This window comes from Carassius gibelio, chromosome A19 (assembly GCF_023724105.1).
Source record: "Carassius gibelio isolate Cgi1373 ecotype wild population from Czech Republic chromosome A19, carGib1.2-hapl.c, whole genome shotgun sequence".
In the NCBI taxonomy this organism is placed as follows: Eukaryota; Metazoa; Chordata; class Actinopteri; order Cypriniformes; family Cyprinidae; genus Carassius; species Carassius gibelio.
The window spans coordinates 16767786-16783501 of NC_068389.1; the positions used below are offsets into that span (position 1 = coordinate 16767786).

The 15716-nt window shown below is 37.4% G+C and overlaps 1 protein-coding gene across 4 annotated transcripts in view; it reads left to right on the forward strand.

Annotated features, from left to right (window-relative positions):
• Positions 1-15716, forward strand: part of LOC127935390 (cytoplasmic dynein 1 intermediate chain 1) — a 53852-nt gene that overhangs the window by 32174 nt on the left and 5962 nt on the right. For all 4 annotated transcript variants that reach the window (XM_052533206.1, XM_052533207.1, XM_052533208.1 and 1 more), the window contains 5 exons: positions 6023-6169; positions 7612-7725; positions 7804-7937; positions 8313-8457; positions 12978-13118. In XM_052533206.1, coding sequence (XP_052389166.1) covers positions 6023-6169; positions 7612-7725; positions 7804-7937; positions 8313-8457; positions 12978-13118 — 681 coding nt within the window. The remainder of the gene's footprint in view (positions 1-6022; positions 6170-7611; positions 7726-7803; positions 7938-8312; positions 8458-12977; positions 13119-15716) is intronic.

Here is a 15716-nt window from a genome sequence, read left to right on the forward strand (position 1 = left end):
CCAGCTCGCTAGAAACATCATATGACCTTCTAAAGTGGGCTGCCTCTCTCCACATCAAGGGCACACCCTAAAAAATCTGCTCTCCGATACTGTCAGCCTTCATGTGCATCGCCTGCATTTTATTTATAGAATTTATATTTTACCCAGGATCACTCTGTAACCTCATTCAGACTGTCAGCCCCAGACCAATTTCTGTGCCAATGCGATTGAAATCGGATCATATTTAGATAGTCTGAATGGCAACAAACTATATGAAATCCGACTTTTGCAAAAGAATTTTGAGCTACATCTATATGCGGTTTGAAATCCTATTAAAATCAAATTTCTGGAAATGCTTTTCAGTCTAACCGCTCAGATCGGATTTTGCGTAGCTTTTTTACGTTCTCACGCCATGTAAAAAGTCTATATGTATTCTATCTATTTGTTTTCTTTTTATTTATTATACAATTAACAAAAGTAAAAAAAAGGCCTCTCACACTAGCTTGCTCTGTTCTTTTTCTAATCTATCTGTTTTATTTATTATATAATAAAAAAACAACAACCTTGCTACATGTACTTCGTTAAGCTAACTGAGACTTGTTATATCACTTGCATATCAATGCTCTCTAGTTGATTTTGATTGCTTCCATTGTCCTCATTTGTATGCCGCATTGGATAAATGCATCTGCTAAATGCATCTGCTAAATGACTAAATGTAAATTCATGCAGCTTCGTAACTTTCTGCCGCTGCCTCATAAGACATAATATTGTTATCGCTTATTATAATCCATCGCGGCAACATGTCATCATGTTGTGAGACAACACCTATATTGCAAACTGTATTGCTCTTATTGTTGCTTTTAACGTAGACATACCAACACAACGTCATTGTCATAGAAACCAATACAGATACTGAGGAAAAACAAAGAGTGGCATGTACACACACATTGGAATCGAGCAGTTGTGATACACAGTGTGGACTGTCCATCGGATTCCAAACAGATATGAACAAAAATCAGATTTGACTGAGAGTCTGAACATGGCGTATGTGAACCCCTGCTGGATGCCTGAGACTCACTAAATAGAGGTTGGCACAGTGGAAGATGTGTTCGCAGGAGCTTGGAGAGATGCCTGCTCTGCATAATGCTGGTGGATGGAGTTGCATGTGCTCATAAAACTGAGTGTAGAAAGGCTTCAAAACCACTCACAGCTTTTGAAACAGGAAGAGCAAAGACCTCCAGTCCGCTATGGGTTTAATGCCTGCTCTTGTATCCACATATATTACCAGATAGGAATGGGTCATAACGGTTGGCTAGTTAGGAGTCAGAGTTAGTCTGCAGATTTTGGACAGTCACAGTCAAAAGATTTCACAGAAAATTCAGATCAGATTCAGATTGTGTCCGACTGAGGTGTTGGTATACTAACCAGACTAATTATACAGGCCTTCCTTAAAGGGTTAGTTCATCGAAAAATCATAATTATGTTAATAACTCATACTCATGTCGTTCCAAACCCGTGAGACCTCCGTTAATCTTCAGAACACAGTTTAAGATATTTTAGATTTAGTCTGAGAGCTCTCAGTCCCTCCATTGAAGCTGTGTGTACGGTATACTGTCCATGTCCAGAAAGGTAAGAAAAACATCATCAAAGTAGTCCATGTGACATCAGAGGGTCAGTTAGAATTTTTTGAAGCATCGAAAATACATTTTGGTCTAAAGATAGCAAAAACTACGACTTTATTCAGCATTTTCTTCTCTTCCGTGTCTGTTGTGAGAGAGTTCAAAACAAAGCAGTTTGTTATATCCGGTTCGCGAACGAATCATTCGATGTAACTGGATCTTTTTGAACCAGTTCACCAAATCGAACTCAATCGTTAGAAACGGTTCGCATCTCCAATACGCATTAATCCACAAATGACTTAAGCTTTAATGTGGCTGACACTCCCTCTGAGTTAATATAAGTGAGTTTTATAAGTGTGCTGCCAAATCATATGAGACTGAGTATAAAACTGCATTTCATCCATATTTGTCTATTCTAAGAATACTGTTCATTCATATTGACTGGGCCATGGTCATTCTTTACTCTTGTCCTAAGGTAAAAGAGAGACATTGAACTACTTGCATTGACTGGCTTCTCCTCCATTGTTCTCTAAAACGGAGATATGGTATTACATGGCCTGTCCCAGTAACCACAGAGTGACAAAATCCATGGGGTGCCATTTGGAAGAAAAAAAAAGAGTTAGGGAGAGAAGGATGCTGGTGGAAGACAGAGGAGTGCATCTGGAGCTGATAAGCTTTGCTGAGAACCACATGATTGTGGTGCTTCAGGAGGAGGCGGCAGTAAATGTACTGTCTGTTACACAGTCATCTCCTCCCTGACAAATGGCTCCAACTTTTTTTTTTCCTCTTTTCCCTTTTCGGCCCTGAAAAGGGGGGCAACAAAGGAGGGAGTGTTCCTCATGCCATCTCTCTTCACGTGGTTAGTCCTGTGGATTATCCCATACTGAACCGTTCCCATTGATATTATCATGTCCCATGCACTTAGTTCCATTGAAACCCATTAAACTGCAGGAAAGTGTTGTGGGATTGTGTTTTCACTTGCATTTGACTTTCCAGTTTGACTTTCATCAGAGCTTCGGGTTGTTAGACATCAAGCTGAGCTTGTAATGAGTAATATTCTCCATAAAATCTCAATGACTGCACTGTCGAGATGGTGGGATAGTGAAACTTCAATTCAGGATTGAACATCAAACATGAAATTTCCTAATATTGACTGTACACTTATAAAAAGACCTAATAAGTAACATTGTAATACATTTATTTTATTGGTTATTGTTGTATTCTTTGAATTATGGTTGAGTGCAAAGTAAACTGTGATGCAATTAATGATAATCATTCAGTTCTTCTTTCACGGAATAATTCTATATATTCGGTGTAATATAGACACAAATTTTGGGATGTTTCTCACCTGTATGTTTTTATACTTACGTGCCAGTTGGAGCAGGTCTGAATGGCTGAAAATGGCTGAAAAGATCACAGCTAACCAGTCTATTGAGTCAAAGTGAGCTCATTCCAGTAGCAAAAGCTTGATCAAATAATGGTGTTTATGGCTTCCAGTAAAACTGAGGAAGTTTCAGCCTTTCAGGTTCCACGCGTTGAAGATAAGCAGATCTTAACCCACACTCTCCATATGGTGTGAATATACAGCCTTTTCATCCCTTTTCCTCTCAGCGTCTTGTGCCTTTGCCATGTTTAGATTATGACTTTAAAGAGAGTTCAAAAACTTGTCATATTTATCTGCGCTTCGTTATGGAGCCAAAGGTCTCTCTGGATCTATGTGGTTACGATTATGAGGGAAGTATACATCTGATGTTTTATAAAATGAGATTGCCCTCTGACATGTTATTCATCATTAAAGGCCTGTTCACATTGTGTCCAATGCATTGAACTTCATGAAGTAAGCGATGATTACAGCATTAATCTAGTCATCGCTGTCATTCAGTGCTCAAAGTTCAATCAATTTTTTACATTTCTGACCTTGTCAAAAGGTCCTAATATACATGACTTTTGTGATTTTCACATAATTTTGCCAACAAGAAACTTGTTCTTTGAACAGGTGCATTCACACAAATCAGGTACTTAAAAGCTTATCCAATCAAAAGTAAACTAGTGATCCGTTAAGCTAAAGAGTTCATCTTAACTTTAAGAACAGAAAATGGACAGACCGAGTCATCAAAGGTTGCTGCAGGACACAGGGATGATACCACAGCAGACGACTCTGATAAAAACAGGCCTGCAGTGTACGGGGAGAGGCCAGAGATGCCTGTGATTGGCTGTTGGCGGGATTGCTTTCCTGAGCTGAAGTTTCAGGTTACGATACTTCATTAAGTCTCTGATTAATGGCTTCATAGCGGAGTTATTACCCTCTTGTTGTGGTGACCCCAGCTCATGTTCATTAGCCCAGTAATGAAGCGCTGGTCTGGGGAGCGTGTCCCTGTCACATGACTATAGGAGAGAGAGAGAGAGAGAGATTTGGTTCAGAGGTCATCTTGTGGCTCTGATTGAAATAGCCGTGCATTTAAGCAGCAGTGTTCCCATCTCTGTGTTAGTATTCAGAACTGACTGATCATTAATCACAGAACTGAGATCCTTTTCCAGCAGTACTGGTAATCAGACTAATCAAGTCTTGAGTGAAACTTTTCAACCTCTTAAAAGATACTAATCAATTTATTAACTGAAATGTTGGCTTTTGATGTCCAGTGATTGTATTATTGCAGGCAGTTTAGTGCCTTGGAAGTATCTGCTTTCCATTTTATTAACCCTGCAGTTAAGGGTGGGAATCACAAGAAATGTAAAGCTAGTAAATTTAAAACAATTCTTGAAAAAGGTGACTTTTTAATTACCATTTATTTATTCAGTATTAATTGTATTTTTTTTTTATGTGGCATACAGTAAGTGCAAAGCAATTATTGATATAACTGTATTAAATAGTATTGAACAAACAAAAAATAATTAATTAATTTATTCTGTTGTTTTAATAAAATACCAGTGATTACAGAACTCACAAGTTGAAAGCTGTATGTGTTAGATTCACTAAAAAGAACCAAATTGTAAGAGTCAATTATTCGTGAATCGGTTGGAATGCAGTATGGTTTTGATTCACCAAAATGAACCTGATCATCAGAATCATTTGTTCGCAAATCGTTTTGATTACAGGGTGTGCTGTGTGACTTTAATTCACCAAAAATAATTGTCTCAAAAGAGTTATTTGTATGTGAATTGGTTAAATTTGATTTTGATTCACTAAAAAGAACTGACTCATAAGAGTTATTTGCTCAGGAATCTGACTACTCACTTCATGCTGTGTGGTTTTGATTGACTAAAAAGAACATAAACATTGAATAAAATTTTTTTTTTAGGTATCGTACTTCTCACTTCTCACTTCATTTCACTTTCATTCAGAAAAAGCTCATGAGAGTAATTCAGGAATCAAACTTGATCGCACAACGAGTTCTATATATTTTACCCAGCAGATTCAGTAGCAGTTTGGCAGTAGCTGCAAGAGTACAGTATTGTTTTGAATAATGCAATTGCAACAACCCTTAATGAAACAACATAATTAGATTTCTGAATGTAAATGAATGGAAACATTTCTGAATAAGAATGGTTTCTTAATATTTATGTAGTATTTCTCAGTCAGGCCGCAGTCAATCACACAATCAGTCATATGTATTTCAAAATTTTCCAAATAATCTCCAGTCCAACCATCAAACATTTTTGTCTTATTGCGTTTCAACTTAAAACCAGATTGGCTTGTAATTCAGTGTCCTGAATGTAAATAAACTCAACTCGCTTTTATTTTTACCCCTCCAACTTAGTTTATTTTGAGTCCTTATAAAAAACCACCTCACACATGAGGTTGCTCCCAAACCCTCTTAGAAGCTGTATTTTTGTAGAGGGGGGACGAATGAAAGAAAAGAGAAGCGTGTTTTCTTTTTTTCTCTGGTTTGTTTTCCAGTCACTTTAAAATGAACTCTGGGTGCATGACGAGAAGGCCGCAGATGGAGTGGGGTGCAATGGAGAGACAGTCCTAGTTTTGGCTCTACAGATGTCTGGAGAGCACTATGAAAACATGCCTTTTACACTTCTGTCCTGCTGCTTTCACACCACGGTGAAAAGGGCAGTTTTGGAAGTAAAACAAAAAATCGTTGTCTCCTTGCTGTCAGTAATTGGTCTCCTGAGATAATTGTAAAAGTGCTTAGTAAGGGCGCTACAGAGAATTCGATGTGAATATATATAAGCATGAGGACACGTTTCATGTGACAGGCACTGAAGAGGAACCAAAAACTCAATAAAAGTAACGACAGAGGGAAAGTTCAAGGCTAAGGCTGTAATAACAAAAGGCTGCACTTTTCGCTCTAGTGCACTCTGTTTATGATACTGTAATATAAAACTGCTGCTCCCACAATCCTTAACATAGTCTTCATCTCCATTTTTCTTTTGTCTTTTGTCCTAAAGATTTTGTCTTGTCATCTCTTTTCCAGTCTCCAGTGGTGTCGGTGGGTTTCGCTCGGTTTCATCCTAACCTGTTGGTGGGTGGCACGTACTCGGGGCAGATTGTTCTCTGGGACAACCGAAGTCACCGAAGAACGCCGGTTCAGAGGACCCCCCTGTCCGCTGCAGCACACACTGTAAGAGAACCTACAGATACAGTCATCAGTTACACTCCATCATGAATTCACTTAAGTGATTCCAAAGAGCCTTATTCTATAGAAAACAAAAGGAGTTTACCCAAGCCACTCTTTTACATACAATAAAAGTAAATGGGAGACTATGACTGTCAGCCATGATTTTCAGTGAGATCATAAATCTTTCCTAACCAAAGCTCAAAGAGTTATTTCTGTTGAAAAAGTTTGCTTAATTGTACTGAATGTTCAGTTGTAGTGTAATTCAAATCATAAATGTATATTTAAAAAAAAAGTTACTTGCAGATAATGAATGAAATAAAAGGCCTCTTAAGTGCACTTTCATATTTTAACACACTTAAGTACACTTTAAAAAATTACAAATAAACTTAAATTCATTCAAATACACATTTTATGCTTGACAGTATATTCGGCAATGCACTTTTACCAAAAAAAATGATAAGATTACATATAAAGATGTACTTAAATCTTACTTATAATAAGTGGGTCAAACAGCACTTTTAAGGTCAACTAATTTCATTTAATATAAGTTTTACTTTTTTACATTTTGATTTATTTGCAGCTACTGTAATGCATTTGAGAGTGCATTCAGTTTACACTTACCTATATTATTAAGTATATTATTTACATAATAAGTACTCTCTTTTTTTAAGTATGCTAAATTGTACTACAAAATTAAACACTTTCATGGTGCTTTTTTGTCTATTTTGATTTCCATTTACTTTTATTGTATGCAAAAGAGCAGCATAAACAGTCTTAAACAAAATAAAGAAAATCATACAGGCTTGGAACAGCATGAGGGTGAGTAAACGAGGACAGAATTTTTATTTTGGGTAAACTTTCCCTTTAACCGGACAATCACGTTATTACATGATGCTGGTAGCAATCAACCCCTCAACGTTTTCCTGACCTCGTCTTCTCTCTACCAAGGGCTAGACTCAGTCTGTCAGCACAGTCAGGTTCAGTGAGCCTCATCGAACTCCTTGTCATGCAATAAAGACAGTACAGCCTAGTAGCAGAGAAAAGGGACGTCCATAGACCCTTATTGTGCTCAGCTGCCACACATGGCCCCTGAATGCCATACATGCTGAGGATTTAAACTCCCGTGCCCTCAATAATGAAAGCCTATGTCCCGACTGCCATCTCACCACTCCACCAACCCGTCTGAAAGAGCCCATTGTTAGTCAAAAACAAAAATCAAATTGACGACAATAACAAAAAAAAATGGATTCACATAGTTGACTGTATTTGCAGACGGGCAGATGCTCAGGCCAGGTTAGTTCACAAGTCTTGTCTCTATACAGATAATTATCTTATTAAGGGGCCATCCCTAGATCTTTGCTGGCCATGTATAACACTTTCTTGAATTTCTCATATTTGTCAGGCAATTGTAGGTGACATATATTGTAAATGTATTTTTCTCAAAGCACCCTGTCTACTGCGTCAATGTGGTTGGCACTCAGAATGCCAACAACCTGATCACGGTGTCCACAGATGGCCGGATGTGCTCCTGGAGCCTGGACATGCTGTCACAGCCTCAGGTCGGTGCTGATATTACACCAGCATCCATCACGTCTGTATAAAGGTCTGCTTGCTCAATCCATGTGTGTCTTTTGTAGGAGAGCATGGAGCTTGTTTATAACAAGTCTAAGCCGGTGGCTGTAACTGGGATGGCCTTCCCCACTGGAGACGTCAATAATTACATTGTTGGCAGTGAGGAGGGAACAGTGTATACAGCATCCAGACATGGCAGGTGAGTGGCACATACATGCATACATTTAACAGACTGTTTTTTTAAAGACATTTGAAAAGATATCTATTTAAAATCAAGGGCAAGATCAGCTCAGAATGATAAAATTAGATAAAAAAGGTAAATAAAAATAAACATAAAGTACAAAAGAGCAGAAATGTATTTGAAAATAAATGAGTAATTTTGTAGATGTCTTTCTACTGTCACCTTTGATCAGTTTAATTGAAGGTCCTTGCTGAAATGCAGAAATTACATGAATGGATATTGTAAAAAAAAAAAGTTCCTGGAAAAATATTCACATTTTTAACAAATATCAGATTTGATTTAGCATATCAAAACTGTTGCTGTTATTATTGCTACCTTTGTGTTGCTCCACAGTAAAGCTGGCATCTGTGAGATGTTTGAAGGCCATCAGGGGCCAGTGACGGGCATCAGTTGTCACAGTGCTGTGGGTCCTGTCGATTTCTCCCACCTCTTTGTCACCTCTTCTTTTGACTGGACGGTAAAATTGTGGAGTACAAAGGTAAGAAATAATATCCTCTACACCTTTCAAGCATCAAGCATTGAGTACCTACACAAAACTACAAGATGGTCTTAATGAATGTATGCATGACTAATGATCGGTTTTAATGAGACTCATGGACTGGAATTATCCACCATTTAAACATTAACCAGTGCATTATCAATGAATTCATTCAAGAGTCCGAGGTTTTGTAGAACTTCTGTTCATTCAGTGATACTTGAATGTTTAAACATGCAATTATTTACACTTTCTCGTTCTAACAGCATTAACCTTTTTTTTTTTTTTTGGTTTGGGGGTTTTGTACATTCAGAAAGTAGAAAATGTGAGTTATTTATTTTTTTGTACGTATTTTTGTGTTGTTTTTCAGTAACAAATATCTAAAATGGCCCCACTGACCTTGTTTGTCTTTGTTTTATGCATCTATGTATGTATGAAAAAAAACAGTAAAAATTCAAATAACAGTAAAAATTTTATTATCTTAGACAACTGTTGTTTTCAAGTAAATGCATCTTGTGTTAAGGATATTTTGACTGGAAATCAAGATAAAAGTGCTGGCTTTTTTGCTTTTTATGTTTATGAAACCCTAAAAAAACAGGATAATTCCAAATGTTTCCATCATTAATGTAGCCACACAAGAGCTTTTTAAGACCTGCTTTGTTAATGGAGACAGCATCTTGGCTTTGTCTTGTACATACAAGTAAATCCATTCTGTGTCCAGAGCTTTGAGGCCACTGGACAACGGCTTTTTACTTTGGAGCTTAATCTGCAAGTTCAGAAATGAATGATTGAGTCTCTTGATTGGAGTTCAAACCACATGGACCAAAGAGATTGAGCAAGAGCGGGTTAGGGTGGGAGACGTATGGACATGGTTGTGTTCACAGATACTGCAATCTGTGTCTGGAGATACTGGCTCAAATCACATTAACCACGGAGTGAGGGAAGCATGAAGGCCAAGTATGAAGAAAAGATGGATGTAGATGGAATGTTAGGGGAGAAGAGAGAGGCACAAATAATTTTTTAATAAGGGAAGGTCTTTGCTGAAATGCAGAAATTATGTGAATGGATATTGTTAAAAAAGTTCTAAAAACTAAAAAATAAATTATTTTATTAAATCATTTTATTAAGGGAAGTCGTACCACGACTTAGGTGCCCTTGAGCAAGGCATCGAACCCCCAACTGCTCCCCGGGCGCCGCAGCATAAATTGCTGCCCACTGCTCCGGGTGTGTGCTCACAGTGTGTGTGTGTGTTCACTGCTCTGTGTGTGTGCATTTCGGATGGGTTAAATGCAGAGCACAAATTCTGAGTATGGGTCACCATACTTGGCTGAATGTCACTTCACTTTCACTTTATAAAAAAAAGCAATGGAAAAGTGGGATAGCTTGAAGAAGAGACATCAATGACACAACCTTTGTAGAAACGGAAAACCTAATTAGTAGTTAAAGGGATAGTTAACCCAAAAACAAAAATGCTGTCTTCATTTTCTCATGCTCATGTTCTTCCAAACCTGTTTGACTTTCATTTTTGTGTGGATCAGTCATGAGTATGAGTTAAAGAGTTAGTTCACCCAAAACTGAAAATTCTGTAATTAATTACTCACCCACGTAATTATTCATCTATATATATACATCTATTAATATAAACATATAGGTTGTGATTCAGTGGATCCATCTAGTCCAAATAAACTGGGTACTGAGTCATCTTTCAAGAGCAAGCGGTTTGTGAATCCTGCGTTGAACTCCCCGAGATTAGAGAAGCATGTACTCAGTCAAAATGACGTGAACACACAAAAAATGGGGGTTGTACTGCTGTGGTACAGTGGAAAAAATGAAATTCAGCTACTGATTCTTTCCAGCCTAATCTTTCAGAATTGAAAATAAAATTAATTTACTTTCACAGCGTATTTCACAGAATCTAGGCATGATGTTAACCACACGGACAAGCTACAGTGCATGAGGGCAGCCAACCATAGTCGGGCATTATGCAAATATGTTACTCTGTGACGTGTAGCTGTCACAGAAGTGGGATTCGAATTACCGACGACTCGTTTAGGCTGTTCATAGTTGATTCTTTTTTTGGGAGACAATAACTTTACTTATCGTGCACTTTTAGCATTACAATTTTGCAGATGGTTTACATTCACATACAGCTACATTAGACACTGCATGAAAGGCATACCTTTAAAATGAGTTAACAAAGAGTTAAAAAGTAGAACAGAGCCAAATAATCTGAAGTAGATGGTGGACACGGGTCATTTCACAAGGAAGTGTCACATCTGCTGCCTCAAGCCCTGCGATGGATAACACCGCTGAGCTGCATTAATGAAAGCTACAGTATATGTATCATGTTCACACACTCATCGCTATCTGTGTGCACAAGTCTACGTAAAGAGTTTTCCCAAAACCACAATATAGCGTCCTGTCACTTTAAGTTGGGCTCAATGGTTTTTCTCTACAAATCTTAAACTTTGTGCATTCTGACAGATATTAAAACATTCCTGGGCTTTTATGGATGTGCATGTGTTATTTTTTGGGGACGGGGGAATTCCTTCCCTTTGAGGAGAGCCGCAGGAATGCAGGCCTGTCTCTTTCTCCTCTGTGTGGTTGTAGGCACACCTTAGCTTGGAACCAAGCACGCTGTGAGCCTCCACACGTTATCACTCACATGCAATAAAATGAATTTCAAATGATACCCGGCTTGCTATTTTTAGACATTGATGGGATAGTTTAGTCATTTTATGTTATAAAAATGTATTGTTTAATTATTCATTAGGTACAGAGCTGCCTCCATTTTTCTGTTTGTAGTATAACCTAGGCAGTGCTGACAGATAATTCTGATCTTTTTATTGGTGTCCTATAAACACGAAAGGAAAAATCATGTTTACCGTCAATGCCTGGTCACTGCTCAGAAAACCCTTCTTGTGCCCTAATTTGCCTCCTTAAGTACATAAGTAAGGCTAGTCCTTGATGTACTTTTCGATCTGCATCTTAGTCCTCATCCGGGTCTGTGATGGTGGTGACATGTATAAGCACCGTTTACTGTAGGTACATAAACAAGTACATGAGGTAATTGTAATTGAGTAAAAACATGCATATACTGAAACCCATCACTAGATCTCTGCAGAGGCATCAGAGAGGTTATGGAATGAATGTGAGGTCTGCTGAGGAGTAAGCACATCACGCTCTGTTAGAGGGGGAAAAATGGCCTGCAAACTGATCTGTAGTCCTGAGGAAGGGTAGAATCAGCACTGGCGCCTTCAGGATTTAGATTTGTGGCTGTGGATCCTGTGGATCAGATCAACTGATGAGCATAGTTAAAGTAATAATTGGACCTGAAACTGGTTTGATCAGAACATAATAAAATAACAAAATTACCTTAGTGCTAAATGGGAAATGTAAAGCACCATTTGTTTCAAACTGGTCGGTTTTTCATGGATTTGTCTCTCTCACACACCCACACACACACACAGACACACACACACAGACACACACACACACATTATTACATATTAAAAATATATTTATATTCAAAACATTTTGTCAGGCATATTTACCAGGATTTTTTCAGAATTAATTTGAAAGACTGTTTAAGGATCACAGTGTAGCTCCCAAAAAGTAATTTTTAAAACTTTAGCAATCTTTGCCACTATCCAACTCATCAAAATATAATCAAATTTAGTATTATTATTTTAGATGTTTTAATAAGTACAGGTCAGAATAAGAAGAAGTTTACTTCCATTTAATATGCTTTCTATAGATATAAAATCACTTTTGTAAATGTAATTTTATGCAGACACCAAATGGGACGTCTCTTCGACCCATATGTTTTTGTTACAGTAATTCACACTTCTCCAATGCCTCTTTTAATACTGTAAAAAAAAAAAAAAGTAATATTGTGAACTATTATTACAATTTAAAATAGCTGTTTTCTATTTTAATATATTTTACAATGCATTTTCTTAATGGCAAAACTACATTTTCAGCAGCCATTACTTCAGTCCTCAGTATCACATGATCTTTCCCAAATCATTATTTGGTGCATAATGATACAATAATAAAATTTGATTTGAAGATGAAGTCTGCTCACTGCATGGTGTTTGTCTCTGTGGGGTTGTTTATCATGCCAGCTGTCTCCTTCACTGTACCTGTGTGGAATGCATCCTGCAATTCTCAGGATCTCTCTCTCACTCTCTCTCTTCTTTCCTTTTATTCCCTTTTCTTCTATGCCACAGACAGCTGTTACACTTAGGCTACAGTACACCTTGGGGAGACTTTCATCTAGTGTTTTTTTATGACACTGCTTGAATGTGCAAAGGTTTTAATTAGCTCAATCCCAGACAGGCCCCAGGGCTGCAGCAGCGCCACTCTGTCTACTGCCTATGCCACTCATTCTCTCGTTCTGCCTCTCTCTCCATCTTCACCCACTCTGTCCCCTTACAACCCCAGCACCTTCTTGCTTGCCCTTTCATTCTGTCTTTCTCTTTATATTTCACATCCTTTTTCTCATTTTGTGTCCCCCTCAGCAAAACAAGCCACTGTACTCCTTCGAGGATAATGCAGACTACGTCTACGATGTGATGTGGTCCCCCGTGCACCCCTCGCTGTTCGCCGCCGTGGACGGCATGGGTCGACTGGATCTGTGGAACTTGAACAACGACACTGAGGTGAGGTAACGCTTTCGGTCTGGTCCCCCAGATCACGCCAGGCCAAAGATGCATCAAAACAACAACAAGTTCCTTTCTGTGTGGGCGTCTTCCCACAGGCCGCGCTTAAATCAGCTTTCTGACAGCTCCTCATCAACAGCTCGCACAACACCCCACCGACGTTCCTTTCCACAGACGCACACACTTAGTCTGCAAGCGTACGGCTAATTACTCCGATGTGTGCGGATTCCTCTCTCTCCACCATTCCAGAGTCAGTGAGTTCCCATGGGCTGCAGCCCAGCAAAGCGGTTTAACCCGGTCTTCTGAGGCCACTGTCTTTCAAGACCTTCAGCGACTTAGAGACAATCACAGATTCACTTATTGTATAAGACTGAGGTATACTGCTAAAAAAAACATTCTTAAAACAAGACGCAAAATTATAACATATACTGTATATTTCAATATATATGTATAATTTGAAATATTATTTTATATTTTGTATTTTTGTATAATTTTATACAATACAATGATATTTACAAATTTTTACTTTACAGTTTTAATTTAAATAGTTTTTTTTCTTCTTCACTGGAAATAAGAATATCTTGATTTAAACATTAACCACATTAAAGTCTGTTAGATGTTTAATATACAGTTATTTTGAGCATTAAAAAGCTATATAAATATATGAAAATAAAATTATATTAAAAATATATAATAATCAACCAATTTTCAAAATATATCCTCTGGGAACAAAAAAATGATTTGCCATAACTCTGCTGGACGTTTTTTCATGTTGTATTAAACATTAATCTCATAAAATTTTGTTCGATATGTAGTTTAATATACGGTTATTTTGATAAAAAAATTGTAAAATACTTCAGTAAAAACCAAATACATTTATGAAAATAAAATAAAAATATTAAATAAACAAATATTCAAGATTTATTCTCTAAAAAAAAAAAATAATAATTAGAATATGCCATTATTCCACTGGAATTTTATAATCATGTTTTTAACATTAACGTCAATTTGTCATTTAATATACAATTATTTAGATTAAAAAATAAAGTGATTCAATAAAAACTATAACAATATATTAATCAAGATTTGTTCTCTGAAAACACAAAATAATTTAACATTCAATTAAGCTTAATGAATTTGGATTTTAAAAAAATGACAAAAATAAACAAAGTACAAATAAGTACGATATAAACCTCTAAAAAAAAGCCTTGCTCAATGATTGCTCATGAGAATGTTTAGATATTTTTTCTGAAAACAAGGCCTGATTCAGTCCTGATTCAACTGCAGTGTATTGACATGCAGACTTGTAGAACGCTGAGGTCATATTAACTGTCATATACTGGATCCAATAGTGTATGTCACTGATAAAGGAGAGTCAATGTACATCACATGCCATGATGTTGTTTCACATGACAGTTGACTTAGTGCTACATGGACCATTCACACAATACATCGGTCTGTAATGGTGTACATGCCTCACCACAGTGCAGAGTCCAGCGAGAGCTGTTGTGTGTTACTTGTCTCCGGTGTGAGATGAGATCTGCTCTGACTGACACTGCCTGTCCACTAAGGAATACACACCCTCTTTAATTACATGCTGCTCTGAGATCTGCTGTTCTCGACTCAGCCATCTCCCTCTAACCATACACTGTGGGTTTGGTGGAAGGTAACCAATAAACAGCTCACTGATTGTAAATCACATACACCAAAGTCAAATTGAAATCAAAACTGACCCTGTATATATATATATATATATATATATATATATATATATATATATATATATATATATAGATAGATAGATAGATAGATAGATAGATAGATAGATAGTAGGGGTGTAACGGTACGTGTATTCTTACCAGACCATTTGGCACAGGGCTTTCGGTACGGTGCACGTGTGTACCGAATGACCGAATGCAATATTTTGTGTGCGGAATATAGGTACATTTTTGTGTTTCCAAACAAACATATTAAGTGGCGTAAGTCTCTGCGTTCAGCGCAAATCCCGCCCTGCAGCTGATTCTAAGGTCGGTGACACACTGGCTGCGTGGTGTGAGCGTGGCGTTTCTGCTGCGTGTCAGTTGCGTGACGGCTGCCAGTGATGACCCGGGATATGCGCGTGCTTTCACACACAACCCGTAAAAATCCCGTAACGACACGTGACATCAGGGCGTGACGTGTAATGTACGAGTCGAAAACGTTAGGCACGTTATACTTTCACTGAAGCAAGAGAACGATCTCAACTTTACACTTTGGAAAAGTTATATAGATTTTTTAAATATGAGCAGGCCTACAAGCTGGGATTGGTAATGCTGCACTGTAATCATAGTTATTTATTTATATTTTTCATTATATTTTATTATATGATATTGGTTTGAGACTGAGAGTATTTTATTTAGTGGAGAACTTTGCAGCAGTATTTTAGTTCTTATTCTTTTTTAATGTTATATATATTTTATTAAAAAGTATTTAAAAAAGTGTAAACAAATCGTTAAAAAAAAAGTTTCTAGTAATGAACAACCTGCAGTTTAATGTTTCCATTTCTTTCTCTTACTGTACCAAAAATGAACCGAACCTTGACTTTAAAACCGAGGTACG